General features: G+C 50.5%; 1 protein-coding gene and 1 long non-coding RNA gene across 5 annotated transcripts in view; one reads left to right on the top strand and one right to left on the bottom strand.

The window, feature by feature from the left end:
- Positions 1-21,734, bottom strand: part of MLLT1 (MLLT1 super elongation complex subunit) — a 69,457-nt gene that overhangs the window by 16,142 nt on the left and 31,581 nt on the right. For both annotated transcript variants that reach the window (XM_061422477.1, XM_061422478.1), the window contains exon 4: positions 2,237-2,380. In XM_061422477.1, the coding sequence (XP_061278461.1) occupies positions 2,237-2,380 (144 nt within the window). The remainder of the gene's footprint in view (positions 1-2,236; positions 2,381-21,734) is intronic.
- The window catches only part of LOC133250811 (uncharacterized), a 31,325-nt gene continuing 16,246 nt past the window's right edge, over positions 6,656-21,734 (top strand). Inside the window, exons 1-2 of one of the 3 annotated variants that reach the window (XR_009737424.1) lie at positions 6,656-6,999; positions 7,932-8,002. This is a non-coding gene — a long non-coding RNA (uncharacterized LOC133250811). Of the gene's footprint in view, positions 7,804-7,931; positions 8,003-17,664; positions 17,869-21,734 lie in introns of those variants that run through there. The other 2 variants (XR_009737425.1, XR_009737426.1) reach the window with 2 other exon arrangements.

Below are 21,734 nucleotides of genomic sequence, written 5' to 3'. Positions count from 1 at the left end.
GAGGCTGAGGTCACACCCGGCCACAGCCGTGGGGACGCTGGGTTGAAAGGAGGGCGGTGGGGCCTGAGGTGGCATTGCTCGTCGGAGCCTGTCTGACCACAGCGCTCTGAAGCGGGCTCCCAGAACACGTTGGCCCCGCCAGGCGCCCAGGGATCATGCCCTCGAGGGCCCGCACACACGAAGGCCACTCGGACGTGACTGAGTAGGCAGCCCAGGAGGACAGCAGGGCCATGGGGGGCCTCGGTTTGTCCCCTCACAGCCCTTCTCCTCCTTTCATTACATCTCCTATCCCTTCAGAGGAAGGTCCTAGGCTGACCCAGTCCCAGGACACGCGTGACTGCCTCCTGTGTCCTTGCCCTGCGGTGAAAACCTGGGAGCACGTGGCTCCAAAAGAACCCATCTCACCGCCTGCCACTGAAGGAGCCTCTACTTCTGTGCAGCTCAACTGCCGACGGGGCCAAGCATGAGACACACTGCCGAAGGCCAGGCGACCACCCGGCCAGGCAGGAAGTGGCTCAGGTCACTGCCGAGGCCAACTGAGTGTCACGCGAGGAGCGACAGGGCTCACGGGACCCCAGGGAAGGGGCTGCACAAAGAGCAGACCTCGTGGCTCACAGACAACTCACTCTTCCAGTTCTTCCAGCGCCGATGTGGACATCAACACAGGCAGCCTCCAGGGCTACCTGCCACCAGAGGGGAAAGGCGGCCCACCTGGGAAGCGATGCCCCAACACAGCGAACAGGGGCTGGGACTCAGGACTCGGGAGCCACAGTCCCCTGGAGGTCTTGGGTGGCTCCTAAGAACTGACAGCACTGCTCTGCCATCAGCCTGGAGCCTGAAGCCCACAGCCCCAAAGGGCGAGAAATTCCTGGGCAGCCGGCCAGCTCTCCGGGCAGCACCCCCAGGGCGAGGACAGCACTGGGCGGTGCAGCGCATAGGCGCGGCCTCCCTCCCTGCTGGCACCTTCTCCCTTGCCTCCCGCCCTCTGGTTTTATGTGTTTGGATGCTGCTCACTGAGCCTTCATCTCCGCAGAGCAAACACACTCCGTGGGCAGCCAGGGGCTCAGTGCTGCGTCCTGGGCCCTGAGAGACCCATGGACACTCTGTGCGGCTGCCTCCCAGAGAGCGGTGACCACGCAACCTTGGGGGAGCACCCAGGAACCGCTGGGGAAATACTCTGGAAAGCATCTGGCAGCGACGCCAAAGTAGAGAGGCAGAGCTGGGGAGGACCGCTGCGCCTGCCAACTCCAGAGCCGACATCTGTGTAAGGCAGCCCCCATCCCCACTCCGTGACCGGACTTTGTCAGCCGTCACGCGCAAGATTAGGGTCACACACTCATCCTTTATTAAGGACACAGCAGACCTTAATCACACATCCTGCAATGAAAAAGTGATTCTTTCATATTGTTTAAAAAGTTTATAAAAAGACCCAACTGAATTAAGTGAACAGAAAAGAAGGACTATTCCCAAGAGCCAAAGAAAGCCAAGCTAAAGGCACACACTGGGGAGGTGGTCCTGCCCTCACAACACACACACACAGGCTGTCACACCCCCAGCCGACTCCTCCATGCCAGGCACAGCATGTCTGGTGTGCTTAGCCCACATCCCCCGCTTGGCACAGTCCAGCACCCCCCCACCAAGTGGGCACCCCATGCTGCTCTCCAAGAGCCCTGACACGTGCTCCAGCCCCACCACCATACCGGGACCGCTTGCACACAACTCCCTACAGAGAACTCCCCACAGAGAACTCCCCCTGCCACCACACTGGATCGCTGGCACACAACTCCCCACAGAGACCTAAGTTCTGAGAGCCAACACTCTGATCAGGCCCGAGTCACAAGGACAAACCCCCAGAAGCCTGCATCAGCAGGGAACCCCCCAGATGACGCAGCCTCTGAGTGGCCTTGCCAATCCAGTTAAAAACTGGCTCCAGCTCCACGCCAGGCTGGGAGACTGGCCTCACACCCACTCCTGCCTCCACCCACCTCTGTGAAGGAAGATGCTAATTACCCACAGCAACAAAAAACTTCAGGATAACTAAAGACTAGTCAGTCATTTGCAACAGACAACGCCCTGGTACAGGCTAGGGATGCCTGGGTCCTCTCCAAAGCTGCTGGGTGCCGCCTGTACTACCTGCCTCTAAGGGTCTCGGGCACCCGACTACATGCTGGGAAGCCCCGGGTGCCCACAGCACAATCAGGGGCCATGTCAGGACCACAGGGAGTGGCGCACTCACCCCGCCGGCCATCAGGAGCTTGTACCGGAACTCCACAGTGGGGTTGTTGAACGTGAGCTTCTCACAGCGCAGGTGGTTGACAGGTGGGTTGCCCTCCAGGTTCAGGAATAGATCGTAGGTGAAGCAAACCTTCCTCGGCTCCTCCTTGAACAGAGAAAACAAGGAAGTCCGTTTGGTGGGGCAGGAGGTAGGGACAGCCAGGGGCAGGTGGACATGCTCCCTGCCTTCTCTCCCCTCAGACCCTCGTCCGCTGGGTATGTGTCTGCCCATTAACCTGCTTACCCAAAATAAATTAACAGACTATTTGCAGAAGACCCAGCAAAGTAGGCTCCACGACAGAAATAAAGATCTGGGTGACGGTCTCAGCTGGTTAGTGAAGCAGTCGATCCTGCCGACGGTGGCCCCAGCCCCACACACACGCCCCTCAACCCTCACAGTGCTCAGCCCACAGATGGGGATGGCACTCCAAGACGCACAGGCAGTAAGCAATGATGCCGAGCCTGGCCAGGATCCTATAGCCTCACCTGCAAGCCCCTTTCCTGGAAGGGAAATTTCTCCAAAGACATAAAAGTGACTAACAAGCACATGGGAGGCCGCTTCACACCATTAGCCACAGGGAAATACAAATCAAAACCACAGGATTCTGCTCCACCCCTACTAGGACGGCCAGCGTTTTTTGTTTTTTACATTTTTTTTTTTATTATTTTTTTTACTTTACAATATTGTGTTGGTTTTGCCATACATCAACGTGCATCCTCCACGGGTGTACACGTGTTCCCCATCCTGAACCTCCCTCCCACCTCCCTCCCCATACCATCCCTCTGGGTCATCCCAACGCACCAGCCCCAAGCTTCCTGTATCGTGCATCAAACCTGAGCTGGCAATTCATTTCTTACATGATGTTATACATGTTTCAATGCCATCCTCCCAAATCATCCCACCCTCCCCCTCCCCCACAGAGTCTAGAAGACTGTTCTATACATCAGTGTCTCTTTTGCTGTCTCACATACAGGGTGTCGTTACCATCTTTCTAAATTCCATATATATGCGTTAGTATACTGTATTGGTGTTTTTCTTTCTGGCTTACTTCACTCTGTATAATAGGCTCCAGTTTCATCCCCCTCATTAGAATTGACTCAAATGTATTCTTTTTAATGGCTGAGTAATACTCCATTGTGTATATGTACCACTGCTTTCTTATCCATTCGTCTGCTGATGGACATCTAGGTTGCTTCCATGTCCTGGCTATTATAAACAGTGCTGCGATGAACATTGGGGTACACGTGTCTCTTTCAATTCTGGTTTCCTCGGTGTGTATGCCCAGCAGTGGGATTGCTGGGTCATATGGCAGTTCTATTTCCAGTTTTTTAAGGAATCTCCACACTGTTCTCCATAGTGGCTGTACTAGTTTGCATTCCCACCAACAGTGTAAGAGGGTTCCCTTTTCTCCACACCCTCTCCAGCATTTATTGCTTATAGACTTTTGGATCGCAGCCATTCTGACTGGTGTGAAATGCTACCTACCTCATTGTGGTTTTGATTTGCATTTCTCTGACAATGAGTGACGTTGAGCATCTTTTCGTGTGTTTGTTAACCATCTGTATGTCTTCTTTGGGGAAATGTCTATTTAGTTCTTTGGCCCATTTTTTGATTGGGTCGTTTATTTTTCTGGAATTGAGCTGCAGGAGTTGCTTGTATATTTTTAAGATTAGTTGTTTGTCAGTTGCTTCATTTGCTATTATTCTCTCCCATTCTGAAGGCTGTCTTTTCACCTTGCTTATAGTTTCTTTTGTTGTGCAGAAGCTTTTAATTTTAATTAGATCCCATTTGTTTATTTTTGCTTTTATTTCCAATATTCTGGGAAGCGGGTCATAGAGGATAAAAAATGGAAAATAGGGACTTTCTTGGCGGTCCAGTGGTTGAGACTGTGTGCTTCCAATGCAGGGGATGCAGGTCTGATCCCTGAGTGGGGAACTACGATCCCACAGGCCGTGCCAAGATTTAAAAAATAATAATAAATTTAATTAAAAAAAAAGGAAAATAACAAGTGTTGGCGAGGAAGTGGAGAAGCCTAGAGGGCACTGCCAGCAGGAATGTAACACAGGGCTTCTTTGGAAAAGTGGACAAGAGTCCCTCAAAATGTTAAATAGAGAGTAACTACATGACCCACCGGTCTCCTCTGGATGTTTACCCGACAGAAATAAAAACACACATTCACATAAAAGCTTGTAAGCTGATGTCCATGGCAGCATCACTTGCTATCGTCGCGAAGTGGACACAACCCCAGCATCCACCAGCAGGTGGCTGGATGGACGTGCTGGGGTCTGGCTGCACAATGGGACGGCATCTGGCCAAGGAAAAGAACCAAGCACTGACACGTGTCGAGACAGGGACGGGCCTCAACACCACCATGCTCAGGGGGAAGGCCACGCCAGATATGGTTCCACATGCATGAAGCGTCCAGAACAGACAAGTAAGCCCAGAGACGAGAGTGGCAGTGGCAGGAGGTGGCGCGGGAGGATGTGGAAGCTGCCGGCCACTAGGGAAGAGGTTTCTTTCTGGTATGATGAGACTGCTCTGGAATTAGAAAACTATTATGACCACACAACACGGTGAATATACTCAAAACTACCAACTTGTGAATCACACCTTGAATGTTTAAAGTACTGTCTGCGGGAGAGAAGCAAGCAGGAGTCTGAGGAACCAGCAGAGGCTTCTCAGCAGTTGAGAGGAGGTGAGCAAGGAGGGCAGGGGGGTGAGGGCTGAAGGAGGAGGGCAGGGCAGCCAAGCCATCGCACCAGCATCCCTGGGCCCAGCATCTCCTGGGCCCGCCTCCTTTCACCCCTTCCTGCCGCCACAGCACACCAGGACCCCAGCCACTCTGCCATCCCTGGGCTGGCAGCACGAGGTGAGCCTGGTGACCAGGTGATGCTGGGGTAGGGAGAGGCATGGATGGCTATGTGGGAGCAGGCTTCTTAGCAAAGGGGGCAAGAATGAGGTCCCGCAATTGCACGTGAATGACTCTGCCCCCCAATCCAGGCCACAGAGGTAGAAGGTGCACTTGCCACATGACAAAGCTGCGGGCTCTGCCCTCCAGGAGCTGCCAGTCTGGTGAGGAGACCAGCAAACAGGCTCTCTCAAACCACACCAGGGCACTGAGGTGACCCCAACCTGGCCTCTCCCCTGGCAGCCCTTCTCCCCTGACCTGGCCAGCTCCCCTACAGGAAGAGTGGGTTCCTACCCCAACCACCTATACCAGACTTAGAAATTGGTCCCCTGCCCGAAGTGGACACGTGACCTAATCTGGGATGATGAGATAAGGGAGGTCCACCGAGGAGGGCTTCCCCCCAGGTCAGAAATGACACGGCGAAGAGAAGTGTGTCTCAGCGTGTCTCGACATCTCTCCTCTTCCTAACCATCTGAGACGGCACACCTGAAGGCTAGCACCAGCCACGGGACGGGCATGGAGGGAAGTGAGAGCGTCGCAGACAGGAGTCCCAGCCCCACGGAGCCACTCGCCCCTTCCTGGGTAAGGCTGTGCTCCTAAGCCTCGACTTCCTCCCCAGCAACATGGGGAGGATGAGCTACAGCCACAGCGCCCAGCTCCGCACCACCCAGAAATGAAACTGCTGTCTTCCCAGGAAGAGGCTTGCCGATGGCACATGGAGACACGGGACCTATAGCCACAGGATCCCCCGGGGGCGGGGGTAAGGCTTCCAGGGGTGCTCCCCAGCTCCACCCACTGCCAAACTTGGCTCCCGAGGCTCAGCCCAGGCCTTCCCCTTGCCTCTGCCCTCTTCGGTGACTCCTACCACACACACACGGAGTTGCAGCCTGGTGGTACAGCGACAAGGCTAGTCCAGCTGCTCCCACACACACTCTGCCCCTCAGCCGGCCCCTCCTCATTCTGTCGCCCCCTCCCACTCAGCAGCTTCTGCTGCAGCCCCCTCTCCATCCACGGACTTTTAACCAGCCCTGGCCATCCCCAACCCCCTCCTTTAACACCTACCAAGGGCTGCCCTCCAACAGCCTCCGAACACTATCCTCGATAGTGTTCATCACAGTCTGCAGGATGCACATCTTTTCTGTCCCCAAGGGGCAGGCAGCACTGAGCAAGCACCAGTGTCTGCTGGACGTGCCCACATGCTCCTCAGTCCTGCAGAAATGTGTCGGGGGCCTGCAGTGTGCCCACAGCACCAGCGGGGCTGAGGAGGGTCTCCTCCCTCCTGAGCCCTCGGAGCAGTGGCCACACTAACGGGACATGGACACCACTCTGTAACACGACCCTGTGCAGCATCCCCGCAGCTGGGAGCTCTTACTGTCCCCATTTCACAGGTGAAGATGCTGAACCAGGGCCAGAGGACGTGCCTGGTACCCAGGGTTGATCGGCAGTGTGCCAGCAACGCGCTCCAGGCAGGCAGTGTTCTCTGGAACCCCTGGCTCCTGGAGCAGTTCCCACACCCACACAAACCCAGCAGGGAGACGACGCACTGGACCAAGCAGCGCCAAGGGGTAGTTCCCTGGGATGCCCGAAGGTGAGTGGTGAGGAGTAGAGCTAGGGGTGGCGTCCGGGCTGGGCAGAGGCCTCCCCCAGCACCCAGCGTGTGCCCTGCAGTGGACACGGGCCCCAACGCACACTGATGACCGGAGCTCCCTAGGGACAAGACCTGGGGCCAGAGAAGCTTAGGAATTTCCAAATGGATGGTGGACCACTTTCAGCCCAGTCACCAGGAAACCAGTCTCCTGAGAAAGCTGAGAGACAGGTAGGACCATGGCGCCTGGGAACCGGCAGCATGTGAGGTGAGGAGAGGCCAAGTTCAAGTTGCACCGGGAGGCAATCCCAGGAGTAACTCCCTTAGTCATTCCCCTGGGAACTCCAGGGCTGGCTCCAAGTGTTCTCAGGCCAGGCCCTGCACTCCCCAGGTCCGTATCTCTCTCTGGCCTCAGCAAACTAAGATGTGAAGGCACTGGCCCAACTGGTGCCACCGCCCAAAGCCAGGAGCACGCGCACCTGTCCACAGCACTGTCCGGGCAAACAGCCCCCAGCCCTGGGCCAGCTGACCAAAGCTCTGGATCAGCCCCTGTCCACCACCTCGGACCCCCAGGGCCCACCCCAAGGCCGCCTCCCTGCAGCTGGCAGGGCTGACCTGGAGGACACCCCACGACCCCCCTGCCCACCGCCACTCCAGGTTGTACAAAAGACTCGTGCAGTGCAGCCTCACCAGCCGAGGAGGACACTTGGTTCCTAAGAACCCTGAGGCAGTTTCCTCTGCCCACGCTGGTCCCAGGGGCCTATTTGACATTCTCATAAGAGGCCCCAGGGTTCCCACATTCGCTGAGCTTAAAGGAAAACCAGGTAAACCCAAATCTGATCAGGGCCCAGCCTACTTGTTGGGCTGTAGGCAGAAATATCCCTAGGGGACCACAGCTTCTGAAAACACTTCACAAAGGAGAGAAAGGGAGAGAGAGATGGAAAGAAAGAAGATTTAAAGAAGCATTAGACAGCAATCAACAGCAATGAACTGGGTTTATCTGAATCCTGATTTGAACAAATTACTTCAAAACATGTATGTGAGACAATTCGGGTAACTTTGACATTATTGAGTATTTGACATCAAAGAATTATTGATTTACTAATTTCTAGATTTGATGATATCCATTAGGGTTTTTTGGCTAACAGTCTTATCTTTTCCAGCACAGACTGAAATCAGAACCTGACTGAGATTCCGCACCCCAGTGTGGAGATGAGCCACGCGCCGCCTGCAGGTGAGTCACTGCTGCCGCGGGGGCGGTGCTGCGCGGCCTGCTCCGCTCCCCTCTCTACTTCGGTACGTGTTTTTTGGTTTTCTATATTTTAAACGTTTACCTGTCCATGGCTGGTCCCACCCCAAGCTTCCCTGCAGCTCCGCATCTGAGAATCTACCATCTAACCACTACCTGTGTGAGCCGACTCCATCCTGCTGCAGGGGACAAGGGCGAAGGCAGGCCCAGGGCCACCCTTCACGCCCCCACACCTCCCCCAGCCAGGATCCTCTGTGGCGGGTGCATGTCTAATGCTCGGCTTTGTTGTTGGCACTCCTGCCAGCCCTCCCCCAACCCAGGATCCTCCGTGGTCACAGATGCACATCTAACACTTGGTCCCGTCGTCAGCACTCTGCCAGCCCTCGCCAGCAATGGGCAGTTGGTGGGAGGCTTTACATGGCACCTTCTTTCATCCTCCAAAAGCTCTGAGAGTTCGTTGCTGTTTTCACGGCCCCTTGGGACAGGAAACTGAAGGTTAGTGGCATTTGATCTTTGCCAAGGTCACACGGAACCAATAAAGGTGGGCAGACACCAGGTGGGCATACTGCAGCCTTGGGCATGTGCAGAGCCCTCTCTTCTGTGCTCCTCTGGGTCGGCCCGCGGGTCCCCAAGCCCAGGCTGACCAAGATGGGGGCTTCCAGGCAGCGGGAGAGAACTGCTGATCACTGGGGAAAGAAGGGAGGAAAGCAATCCCTGAAATCCCACTGCCAGGTAGGCAAGTGTTTGGGGAGGTCCACGAAGGCAGCTTACAGGATGACGGCAGCCCGGGGCAGGGAGGCCAGGTCCATGACAGCTGCTGTGAGCGAAGGGGCTCGCCGCGCCGGTGCACCAGAACCAGCAGGGCTGAGGGCACCGACACAGCAGAGTCCACAGACACCAAGGTTGAAACTGCCCCTCCTCCCTGCACCCCCACACTCACACACACACCAAAGTTGTTTCTGGAAGGCTGGTTACAGTAGTTACTTCAAGCAAGTAGGCTGGAGAGAAGACTTCAAACCCTTCCAACCTACATCTATCACCTCTGTGGTCATAATAAGAGAAAAACTTTTAAAGTGTTAAGGAAAGCAGTGCATTGTGGGCTCCAAACCATGGACTTTGGGGTCTGAGACCGCTCAGATGTCGAAACAGCTCTGCTGCTACCTTGCTGTGTGACACGACCTGCCACTCCACCTCTCTGAGCCTCGGTGAGAGGAGGGAAAAAACTCCCAGGGTTCTGGGTGCACAAGGGCAGGCAGGAAGAGAGTCTGTGATGCTGGCCAGCACCGTGGTGTGGGGTGGGGTGGCAGCCATCAGACTGCCCAGGAGACCAGGAGGTCACCCGGCAAGTGAACGTGGGGACCACCAGGGCTGGGTGCAGAGGACATGGTCACCTGATGGAAACAAGTGCCCTTGTGCTGGAAGTTAGCTTTGGTTATCTGGAGCCCTAACAATTTAACACCAACAGGAGTGGGAAAGGAGCCAGCAACATGAGCACACATGTAAAATGGCAACCTGATGAAGAAACTGGGACAAAAACAGATCAAAAAGAGGAAAGGACAAAGCATGGGATAAGCCCATGGGCGCTTGGAGCTCAGGGGGACCCAGCCAGGTGTCCTCGGTCTCCTCCCCGCCCCCATCTAAGACGCCTCGGCCTTGGTGCTGTTACTACAAAGAGACACAAGAGTCAGATATGCAAAGACGCAAACAACCTCTCAACCTGGAACTGAGCCAGTCTGACCCCAGGAGAGCACCCAGGCTGATATGGACAAGCCCCTCACCACTGCCTGCACTTTGGGGAGTGACCATGCAGATGACCCAGTGACACCTCTTCTCTGGCTCATTCGTTCTTTGGAAGCATTTCTCTCCCGGGCTCCACACCTGCCCTCGAGGAAACAACAGATGCTTCTGGGGTCCCATACAGAGAATGCTACAGGGAAATACTGAGCACACGGCTGGCTGGCAGCCCCGTGACCTTCCTTGGCCTCCTCACAAAACATGCCCTCTGTCCTGGCTCCTCAGTGATCCACCGGCTAGGCCAGGCCCCCTGGATCAACCAGCAAGGTCCTCAAGGCAGAGCACAGGCTGCCCACCTCCTGAGCCCATCATGGCCACAGAGAGCCAGGGAATCAAGGGGCTGTGTGGGGCAGGCGGTCTCCCCACTGGCCCCTGGGGTCGAGGGCCTAATTACTCAAGACTCACTCTCATCTGCTGTCTCAGTTCAAACTGAAGGCAGGTGGGGAACGCTGGACCAGTCACCACCAGCAGCCTGGATGCCCAGAGCCGCATCCCCTCTGGGGGATATGAAGGAGGACCTACGGGCTCAGAACTGCCCACAACAGGCGCTGGCCCCCCAGCACAAGCCAGCAGGAATGTCAAAAACATGCCTCTGAGGGCTTCCGGCTCAGAAGCTGGCCTCGCTGTTTCATCTTACTTTAAAAAAACAAAAAAAAAAAAAACAAAAACCTCTTTCTGAAGAAAACCACGCAAGCTGCCTAATAAAATGTACCAAGACACCCCTTTCTGTGACTTCAGTTAAAGGCACTGGAGAGAAGTCATGGAAAGTTAGTGATGGTTAGGGCTCAGGGTCCAAGAATAGCCTGTTGTGGGGGCGGGCTGGAGGGCAGGGAGGATGTCTAATATTAGCAGAAAACAACTGGAATAAATGTCTTCGTGTTTTAAGTCTCTGAAAATTGAGCTGTCTCCTGAAGTCAGCATGTACTTTAAAAAATTTTTTTCTGTTATTTATTTTTTGGCTTTGTGTAGGCTTTTCTCTAGCTGCAGTGCCCGGGGCAGCTCTCCAGTTGTGGTGCATGGGCTTCTCACTGCAGTGGCTTCTCTTGTTGCGGAGCACGGGCTCTAGGTGTGTAGGCTTCAGCAGTTTTGGTGCGCGGGCTTAGTTGCTCTGAGGCATGTGGGAATCTGGTTCCCTGACCAGGGATCGAACCCATGTCTCCTGCACTGGGAGACGGATTCTTAGCCACTGGACTGCCAGGGAAGTCCCCAGCACACACTCTTGACGTGTTTCTCTTTCTCCCCGCCAAGTATGTTGTTAAGCTGACAGTACATCTCACGGTGAAGGGAGGCAGAGACCAGAGGAAATGGGGTCAAAGTCAGCTTCAGGGAAGATTTCACAGCCCAAACAGCCCGGCTGAGGGTTCAACACCCACATGTGCCGAGGTCAGCGTTCATTCCCTGACAGACATCGCAGGGCACAGGCAGGGGCCGCCGGCCAATGTGAGATGCAGGAAATGACAGAGCAGGCGTCTCTGAACTTAACCCCTTGTCCCCACCCTATCACTGACTCTCTTCTCCACTCCCTGGTTTCACCAATCACTCCAAACCAAAAACTCAGGACTAAGGGACAACCAGCTTTAATTTGAAAAAGAAAAAAAAATAAGATCAGCTCCCCCACACCTGCTCACACCCGAGACCAAGCCCCCAGACGCCCCTCTCACATGACCCCTAGACACCGACTCTGCTTCCCCAGGACATAGACAGGTACTTCCAGTCTGGCAGCCGCTGAGTTCCTCCCAGGAGGCGCCTCCCAGGAGGAGCCGGGTCTGCCCAGTCATGTGACTGTGCTACCGCAAGACAAGCTGGGACAGAAACAGGAGAGGCACCTTGGCAAGGCCACAGGATCTCATGTCCAGAGAGGTAGATGGACCCAGAGGTCACAGGGATCGACGCCTCGCTGAGGGTCTAGAGCACACCCACCTACCACACACAGACCTAAGAGGCCATTTTTTAAAATTTATTTATTTTAAGCTGTGCTGGGCCTTCGTTGCTGCTCATGGGCTCTTCTCTAGTTGTGGTGCAAGGGTTTCTCAATGCAGTGGCTTTACATGTTGCAGCTCTCAGGCTCTACAGCGCAGGCGCAGTAGCTGTGGTACACCGGCTTAGTTGCTCCGCGGCATGCGGGATCTTCCCAGACCAGAGACCAAACCCCTGTCTCCTCAATGGCAGGCGGACTCTTTACCACTGGACCACCAGGGAAGCCTCCCTGAAAGGCCTCTTACATGGCAAGTGTGATGACTTCAACACGGCCTGGGTGATATCTCCAATGCTCCCCAACATGTTCACCCCTCCCTTCTGAAACTGCGTCCCCCACCTTCACCAGGAAGAGCGTCTTCCCGTCGGCTCTGCCCCACTGACTCCACCACCCACAAGGGTCTCAGCGAGCCTGGCTTCCTAAGGGGAACTTTCCCGCATTCCCCCTTCTCAACGGGTTCCTGTGACAGGGGCAGAGTAGACCTCGCCGCCCTCAGCCCTGCTCATCCAGCGCCTCTTGCCCTGTCAGTCCGGGAGCCCACCACACATGGGTCTGGATCCACTTTGGTCCTTTATGTGTCCCAGACTTGTAAATATCTGCTGCATGGATAAATCAAAGAAAATAAATCGGGGGCAAAAAAAGAAGAGAAGCCATTTCCCCTCCTCCCAGTAAATAAACTTTCCTAAAACCCCCCAACTGCCAAGAATAAATGACCATGGCGCCCCCTGCTAGATGCCATCTTCCTACAGGCAATTTCCTCCACTCTCTGAACAGATGTTTCAGAGCAGGCTGTCAGTGGGTGGGCTGCAAAGAGAAGCTCGTGGATTTTTAGATGCCCTGTGCCAGACCCAGAGCATAACCATAAAAGAGAAAACGACGAGAAACTGGACTATCAAAACGTAAAGCTTTTGTTGGGCTAGATATACCGTTCAGAGAATGAAAAGACAAACCACAGACTTGGAGAAAATATGTATAAATCACATACTGGATGAAGAATTTGTATCCAGAGTACTGTATATAAAGAACTACTCAAACTCGACAGTAAGGAAAAAAACTAACCCAATTTTTTAAAGAAGGCAAAAATTCTGAACAGCCCACTTCATTTGTCCAAAGAAAACATATGAGTTTCGAATAAATACATGAAAAGATGCTCACAGTCATCAGCCATCAGGGAAATGCAAATCAGAACCTAATGAGGCACCAATTATTATACTTCATGTCCATCAGGATGGCAACAATCAGAGATATGGAAGGTGTGGGCCAGGATGTGGAGAAACTGGAACCTCAGACGCGGCTGGTAGCAATATAAAACGGTTCGGTCCCCATGCAACACGATCTGGCAGCTACTCAAGTTATGGGCTTCCCTAGTGGAGCAGACAATAAAGAATCCACCTGCCATGCAGGATACCTGGGTTTAGAGAAGGGAATTCCTGCCTACAGAATCCCATGGACAGAGGAGCCTGGAGGGCTACAGTCCATGGGGTCACAAAGAGTCAGACACGACTGAGCAACTAACATACACGCACACGCGTGCACACACACACACATGGAGTTAAAAATAGGATTAACCGAAAGAGCCAGCAATTCCATCCTTAGGTACACGCCCAAGAGAAATGAAAGCGCATGTGCACAGGAAAACTTGCATACAGAATAGCTAACAAGTGGCGACAACCTGAACGCCCATCAGCTGACAAACGGATACACAATATATGGCCCATTCTGAGTGGAATAAATTCAGCTCTAAGAAGGAATGAAGCACTGGCACGTGCCACAGTGTGGATGAACCTTGAAAACATTACAGTGAGTAAAAAAAGCCAGTCACAAAAGGCCGTAAAAGTGTGGGACTCCATTGATATGGAATGTCCAGAACAGGCAAATCCAGAGACAGAGAGTGGATCAGTGGTTGCCAGGGGCTGGGGGACGAGTGAATGGCGAGAGACTGCTCAATGAGGATGGGGTTTCTCTCTTGGGAGAGATGGAAATGTTCCAGTGGTGATGGCTACACAGTTCCGACTATACTAAAAACCAAAGAGGGGCTGCTCTGACAGTCCAATGGTTAAGACTCTGCACTTCCACTGCAGGGGGAATGGGTTTGATCCCTTGTCAGAGAACTAAGATCCCACAGGTCACACGGCATGACCAAAAACAAACAAAAAAAATCAGAAAAAAAAAAAAAAATGAAATGTACACATTAAATGGATGAATTATACTGCACATAAATTAGACCTCAATAAAGCTATTAATGGCTTCCCTGGCAGCTCAGCTGGTAAAGAATCCTCCTGCAATGCAGGAGACCCAGGTTCAATCCCGGGGTTGAGAAGATCCCCTGGAGAAGGGAATGGCTGACCACTCCAGTATTCTGGCCTGAAGAATTCCATGGAGTGAATAGTCCATGGGCTCACAAAGACTCGGACACAATTAAGCGATTTTCACTTTACTTTTAAAGCTATAAGGAGAGAGACTACTACACGCTCATTGGAAAGACAAAGAGACAACTGATGTAACCAAGCGCTGAGCAGCAAGACCACTCCTCCACTGCTGGTGAGGGTGCCGAGTGGCAACCACAAAGTTGGACATACCTGTGCTGTGTCAGCCCGCAACTGCCCTCCTGGGAACTTACCCGAGGAGGCTCAAAATTTATGTCCACACAAAAACCTGTCTACAAATGTTTACGGCAACTTTATTCTTAATCATCAAGACCTGGAAACAACCCACATGTCCCTCAACCAGCAAATGGATAAACAAATGCAGTATTATCCACACAATAAAGAGGAATGAACTATTCATTCATGTGATGCCACGGATGGATCTTAAGTGCATCTCGCTAAGTGAAAGAAACCAGACACAAAGGGCTACATATTGCGTGTGTCTATTTATGTGACATTCTGGAAAGGCAAAACACAAGGATGGAAAACAGATGAGTGGTTTTGAGGGACCGAGGGTGGGGGGAGGAGCTGACTTCAAAGGGACAGCAGGAGCAGGTCTGGGGAGGGGGGTCGGGTCTGTGCGGTGACGTCGTGGTGGATACATGATTATCATGTCAAAACCCAGAATGAACTTCACTGAAGACAAACTCAAATGATAATAATCATAACCAGGTGGGTGGGGGAAGGGAACCCAAGACAGAGCACAGACGATGACTAATGAACTTAAGTGTACACAAGTGTGTGACACAACCACACCAACAGCACTGGAGGAAAAAAGAGATGTCACAGAGAACTCTCAACGGATACTGGGGGTGGAAGACGGAAAGAACTGCACGCAGACACCATACTCTTACTTCTTACAGGAATATGACTTCAAGATTCTCAAACAGCTTTCTAGACATACTAAGGTTAAACAAGCAAGCAACTACATTGCATGGAGGGAGAGCCAGGGGTCTCCCTTCAGAGAAACAAGTTAAAATAAGTTACAGGGCAGGGCGAGGGGGGATGCTAGAATGAACTCGGGGTGCGGGACTGGAGTTGAGGCATAGGTATGAACTGACGTTTACTTCGTAGACAGAGAGATGAGCATAGGTGGGAAAGCTAGTACACAGGCACACGCTTCCCAGATCTGTCACCTGAGGGACCTAAAAGCACTGATGGCCCAGGAGCAATGAACACATTTTGCTCCCAGATCTTCGTTTTGAAATACCTCCTCCAATAATAGGGCCCAAGTTCTAGTGCTTAGTCGCTCGGTCGTGTCCACCTCTTCACAACCCCATGGAATGCAGCCTGCCAGGCTTCTCTGTCCATGAGATTTCCCAGACAAGAATACTACAGTGGGTTTCCCTGATGGTTCAATGGGTTAAGAATGGGCCTGCAATATAGGAGACACAGGAGATGCAGATTCAATCATTGGGTTGGAAAGACGCCGTGGAGGAGGAACAGGGACCAAGGGTCCTTGGAAAAAGGGCTGATTCTAGGGCTGGGGCAGGGGAAAACCTAGATGAGCCAGGAGCATCTTTGTGGTGCCAGAAAGCGAGGAAGCACCCCCAAGACATGGGAACGTGATGAAAAGGCACAGGGGCTAGCCGGAGGGAGCTTCCACCTGCAAGGGGACAACAATCTGAACCACAAATTGAGTAACAACAGACCTGGATTGTAACCCATCCCCCACACCCCACAAGCACTCATGAATCCATGCTGACATAAATAAATGGCTGAATAAATCAACGCACGTACAAGGCACAACTACCTTACACAATAATTCCAGCTGATAAATGCAGGAGGAATGAGTGAGATGGGAATCACCACGGAACACCAGTAATGGAGGCTAAAACTAGTGAGTGGCACTTGAATAAGAAACAAGTGAGGTTTCCCTGGTGGCTCAGTCGTAAAGAGTCTGCCTGCCAATGCAGGAGACATGGGTTCCGATCCTGGTCCGGGAAGATCCCACACACCGCAGGGGAACTAAGCCACGCGCCACAACTATTAAGGCTTGTGCTCTGGAGCCTGGGATCTGCAACCATGGAGCCCATGTGCCGCAACTACTGAAATCCACACGCCCTAAAGCCTGTGCTCCACCACGAGAGAAGCCACCGCAATGAGAAGCTCATGTACCACAACTAGAGAGCAGGCTCAACTCGGCGCAACTAGAGAAAAAGCCTGGGCAGCAACAAAAACCCAGCACGGCCAAAAATAAAGAAATAATTTTTTTTTTTAAGAGGCAAGTAACCTGCATACTTTTAAATGCAGGAAGTACTACACCAACGTTAATTTTCTTTGTTCTGACCCTGTGCAGTGGTCCTGTAAGATGTTAACACAAGGGGGAGCTGGGTGTGGGTACACAGGAGCTCTCTGTATGATCTCCGCAACCCTTCCGTGTTCCTAAAGTTTCTAACATTATTTCAGAGTAAAAAGTTGAAACAACAGTCATAACTATGAGCCAGTCCATCCTGGTTGGGTTCTCAAAGATCTTTACGTATATTTGGAGCAACCTGAATTTGCAAATCTACCTCTTACTCTGACTGTGAATTTTATGGAACTGAAAGACTTACAAAGTCTTTCCGATAAAATCTATTATCCAAACTGAGATGTGGAGTAAGTATAATACCAAACTTCAAAGACATAGTATTTTTAAAAGGGAGGTAAAGTAGCTTGCTGATTTTAAAACACTGATTACACATGCTGAACTGGTAATATTTTGTATATATGATATAGGGTTAAATCAGTTACAGTACTACAATCAATTTCACCGATTCTCAACCTTTCTCAGTGTGCCTACTAAAAAGCTTCTATCACATACATGGCTTCCATGTTTCACTGGACAGCCAGGACACAAGATAGAATTCACTTGTTGGAACAAGAAGGGCTTCAAGGACCTCAGGCCACTTCAGGGACAAGGAACAGATAATCGGAGGAGCACTTCAGCAAGACTGTTCCTTTAATTGGTCTTCGGAGACTTTTGTCCTGGACAAGCTGCCTCGTCCAGGCATGTTCTCCCAGGCCACAACCAACACCCCTGATCACTTTTCAAAGGAACAATTCAGCCACAGCCACGAGCTGTGGGTTGCAGCCCACCAGCTACGAGCTACAACTTTTCTGGGTCAACATGTGATCGGAGGGCAACCGTCTGGAACCCCCTGGACGAGCTCAAGCTCCCAATACAAAGAAGTTCACATCACACATTCACTCTGTCATAGCAAATCCTGTCAGCATTTAAAAACGGGCACCTGCGACTTCCCTGGTGGTTCAGCAGCTAAGACTCCACACTCCCAATGCAGGGGACCTGGGTTCCATCCCTAGTCAGGGAACTAGATCCCACATGCCGCAACTAAGAACTCACACACCACAACTGAAAGATCCTGTATGTTACGACGAAGATCGATGATCTTTGTGCTGCAACTAAGAGCCAGCACAGCCAATAAAGATATTAAAAATAAATAAAAAATAAAAACAGCACCTACCCAAGATTCACAAAGAACTCTTACATCTCAACAACAAAAATAAAATGGGCAAAGGACGTGAATAGACACGCCTTCAAAGAAGATATACAAATGATCAACAAGCACATGAAAAGACGCTTTGCATCATTAGTCACCAGGGAAATGCAAATCAAAACCACGATGATATGCCACGCGATACACACAAGGACGGAGGTAATTCTAGAAGTTATTAACAGGGAATTCCCCGGTCCAGTGGTTCAGAGAACGCCACTGCAGGGGACATGGGTTCGATCCCTGGTCAGCGAATGAATCAAAGTTATTAAATAAAAACAGGAAATAAGGGTTGTTGAGGATGTAGATAAACTGGAACCCTCAGACACTGCTGGCAGGAATGTAAAATGGTTCAGCCATTGTGGAGAACACTTTGGTGGTGTTTCAAAAAGTTAAATACAGAACACCATGACCCAGCAACTCCACTCCCAGGTGTAAACCTAAATAAACTGAACGCTGGTTTTCAAACAAGTACCTGTACACGTGTTCACAGCAATGCTATATATCAGAGCAGCAGGTGATTCTCAACAGCCAGCTTGATTCAGAAATAGCCCAAATGTCCTCCAACAGAGGAAAGGAAACAAATTGTGGTACAGCCACAATTACTCAGCCATGTATGTATGTCTGCTCACTCGTGTCTAACTCTCTGTGACCCCCTGGACTGTATCCCACCAGGCTCCTCTCCGTGGGACTTCCCAGGCAAGAATACTAGAGGGGGTGGCCATTTCCTCCTTCAGGGAAACTTTCTGACCCAGGGACTGAACCCACATCTCCTACATTGGCAGGCAGATTCTTTACCACTGAGCCATCAGGGAAATCCATTCAGCCATGAAATGAATGAAATTCTGATACAGGACAATGTGGCTGAACTCACAGTTATACAGCCAGACATGGAAGGTCACATGGAGAACAACTGCTTAGTGGATATGGGTGAATGTCTTGGGACTAGATGCAGAGGGCCGCTGTCCAACACTGTGAATGCCATTGACTTGCTCATTTAAAAATGGTTAATTTTATGTTATGTGAATTTCACCTCAATAAAAAAAAAAGGTGTGTGGGAGTGGGTGAACTGACACACAGGCTGTACCACCAGGTGTCTTGACAGACAACAGCTGCCCCTCCAGAATCAATCTGGCTCATTCTTTTAGGCACCCGCTCAACAAATATTTATCAAGTACAAGTGTTGTCTGTTTGCCAAAGGCTGGTGGACACACTGAACAAAACCGGCAGGGCCATGCCCCAGAGAACTGACCTTCCAGTGGTGGAGTCAGGCACCGGACAGGCAGACCTGTGTTCATTCCGGTACTGGGGACGGGGAGGGAGAACACGCCAGGAGAAAAACCAAGGTCAGATCTGAAGGGCAGAGCAGGCCCCTAGATTCTCCCACGTCATAACAGTGTAACCCTGGGCAGGCTCACCATTCGAGCCTTCCATCTTCCCCTCTACGAAATGGGACCATGGGACCAACCCTTCTATGGGACTATGTGACGGCTGGAGGAGCTGTCAGGGAAATTGCCTAACATAGCCATTGGCCTATTATCATCCATACTTTTCCCCAAAGTGTAAAATTACCTGAGGTGCTGCAACATTATAAATAATATTGCTCAACATTTATAACATCTCAGTGAGTGCAGAAGAACCATATGACAAAATTCAACACCCGTCTGTTATTTAAAAAAAAAAAAATTCAACAAACTAGAAACAGAAGACATAAATGAAAAGCCCATAGTAAACATCATACTCAACAGCAAAAGACTGAAAACGTTCCTGATCTTAGAGGATGCCCTTAACGAAAGGATGCCCACTTTCACCACTTTTCTACAACACCTAGGAATTCACAGCCAGAGCATCAGGCAAGAAAAAGAGAGAAAGGAAAGGAGGAAGGAAAACAGAACGAGGAGGGAGGGAGAGGAGACAGGAGGAAAGAAGGAAGGAAGAAAAATTGGAAACCACGAAGTAAAACTATCTCTGATCACAGATGATATAATATTATATGTAAAATTCCTAGATTACACACACCCAGAAATCTGTTAGAACCAATAAACAAATCAGCCAAGTTATAAGATACAAAATCAACACACAAGAAATCAGCCACGGTTCTATATGCTATCAATGAACAATGTGAAAAGAAAACAATTCCACTTAAAATATCATCAAAAAGAATAAAATACTTAAGAGATTAACCAAGGAAGATTTGTACAATGAAAACTATAAAACACTGCTTAAAGAAATTAAAGACAAAGATATCCCATGATCACGAATTCAGAAAAATTCATACTGTTAAAATGTCAATACTGCCCAAAGTGATCGAGGGAGTCAATGCAATCCCTAACAAAATCCCACACTTTTTTTTTTTTTTTTTGCAGAAATAGAAAACTCTATCCCCCAAATCACATGAAATCTCAAGGGACTTCAGTGAGTCAAAACAATCTTGAAAAATATTGGGAAAACTTACACTTACTGATTTCAAAACTTACTACAGAATGGAGAACCCAGAAATAAGCCCACACATTTATGGTAAATAAATTTACCACAAAGGAGGCAAGAATATACAATGGAGAGAAGTCAGTCTCTTCAATGAAGTGATGCTGGGAAAACTGGACAGCTACATGTCAAAGAATGAAATTAGAACATTCTCTAACTCCACATACAAAAATAAATTCAAAATGGATTAAAGACCTAAATATCAGACCATAAACCATAAAACTCCTAGAGGAAAACACAGGCAGAACACTCTTCGACATAAACTGCAGCAATATTTTTTTGATTTGACTCCCGAAACAAAGGAAATAAAAGCAAAAATAAACAAATGGAACCTAATTAAACTTAAAAGCTTTGCACAGCAAAGGAAACCATCAACAAAATGGAAAGACAACCTACTGAATGAAAGAAAATATCTGTAAATGATATGACTGAGGAGTTAATATCCAAAACATATAAACAGCTCACACAACTCAACATCAGAAAAACAAGTAACTCAATTATAAAATGGACAGAAGACCTGAATAGACATTTTTCCAAAGGGGACCTGCAGATAGCCAACAGGCACAAGAAAAGATGCTCAGCAACATTAATCATTCAGTTCAGTTCAGCCGCTCAGTCGTGTCTGACTCTTTGCGACCCCATGAATCACAGCACGCCAGGCCTCCCTGTCCATCACCATCTCCCGGAGTTCACCCAGACTCACGTCCATCGAGTCAGTGATGCCATCCAGCCATCTCATCCTCTGTCGTCCCCTTCTCCTTCTGCCCCAAATCCTTCCCAGCATCAGAGTCTTTTCCAGTGAGTCAACTCTTCGCACGAGGTGGCCAAAGTACTGGAGTTTCAGCTTTAGCATCATTCCTTCCAAAGAAATCCCAGGGCTGATCTCCTTCAGAATGGACTGGTTGGATCTCCTTGCAGTCCAGAGGACTCTCAAGAGTCTTCTCCAACACCACAGTTCAAAAGCATCAATTCTTCGGCACTCAGCCTTCTTCACAGTCCAACTCTCACATCCATACACGACCACAGGAAAAACCATAGCCTTGACTAGATGGACCTTTGTTGGCAAAGTAATGTCTCTGCTTTTCAGTATGCTATCTAGGTTGGCCATAACTTTCCTTCCAAGGAGTAAGCATCTTTTAATTTCATGGCTGCAGTCACCATCTGCAGTGATTTTGGAGCCCCCAAAAATAAAGTCTGACACTGTTTCCACTGTTTCCCCATCTATTTCCCATGAAGTGATGGGACCGGATGCCATGATCTTCGTTTTCTGAATGTTGAGCTTTAAGCCAGCTTTTTCACTCTCCTCTTTCATCAAGAGGCTTTTTAGTTCCTCTTCACTTTCTGCCATAAGGGTGGTGTCATCTGCATATCTGAGGTTATTGATATTTCTCCCGGCAATCTTGATTCCAGCTTGTGCTTCTTCCAGTTCAGCGTTTCTCATGATGTACTCTGCATAGAAGTTAAATAAGCAGAGTGACAATATACAGCCTTGACGTACTCCTTTTCCTATCTGGAACCAGTCTGTTGTTCCATGTCCAGTTCTA

Source organism: Bos javanicus, chromosome 7 (assembly GCF_032452875.1).
Source record: "Bos javanicus breed banteng chromosome 7, ARS-OSU_banteng_1.0, whole genome shotgun sequence".
Lineage (NCBI taxonomy): Eukaryota > Metazoa > Chordata > Mammalia > Artiodactyla > Bovidae > Bos > Bos javanicus.
This window is presented reverse-complemented; position numbering and strand designations above follow the sequence as displayed.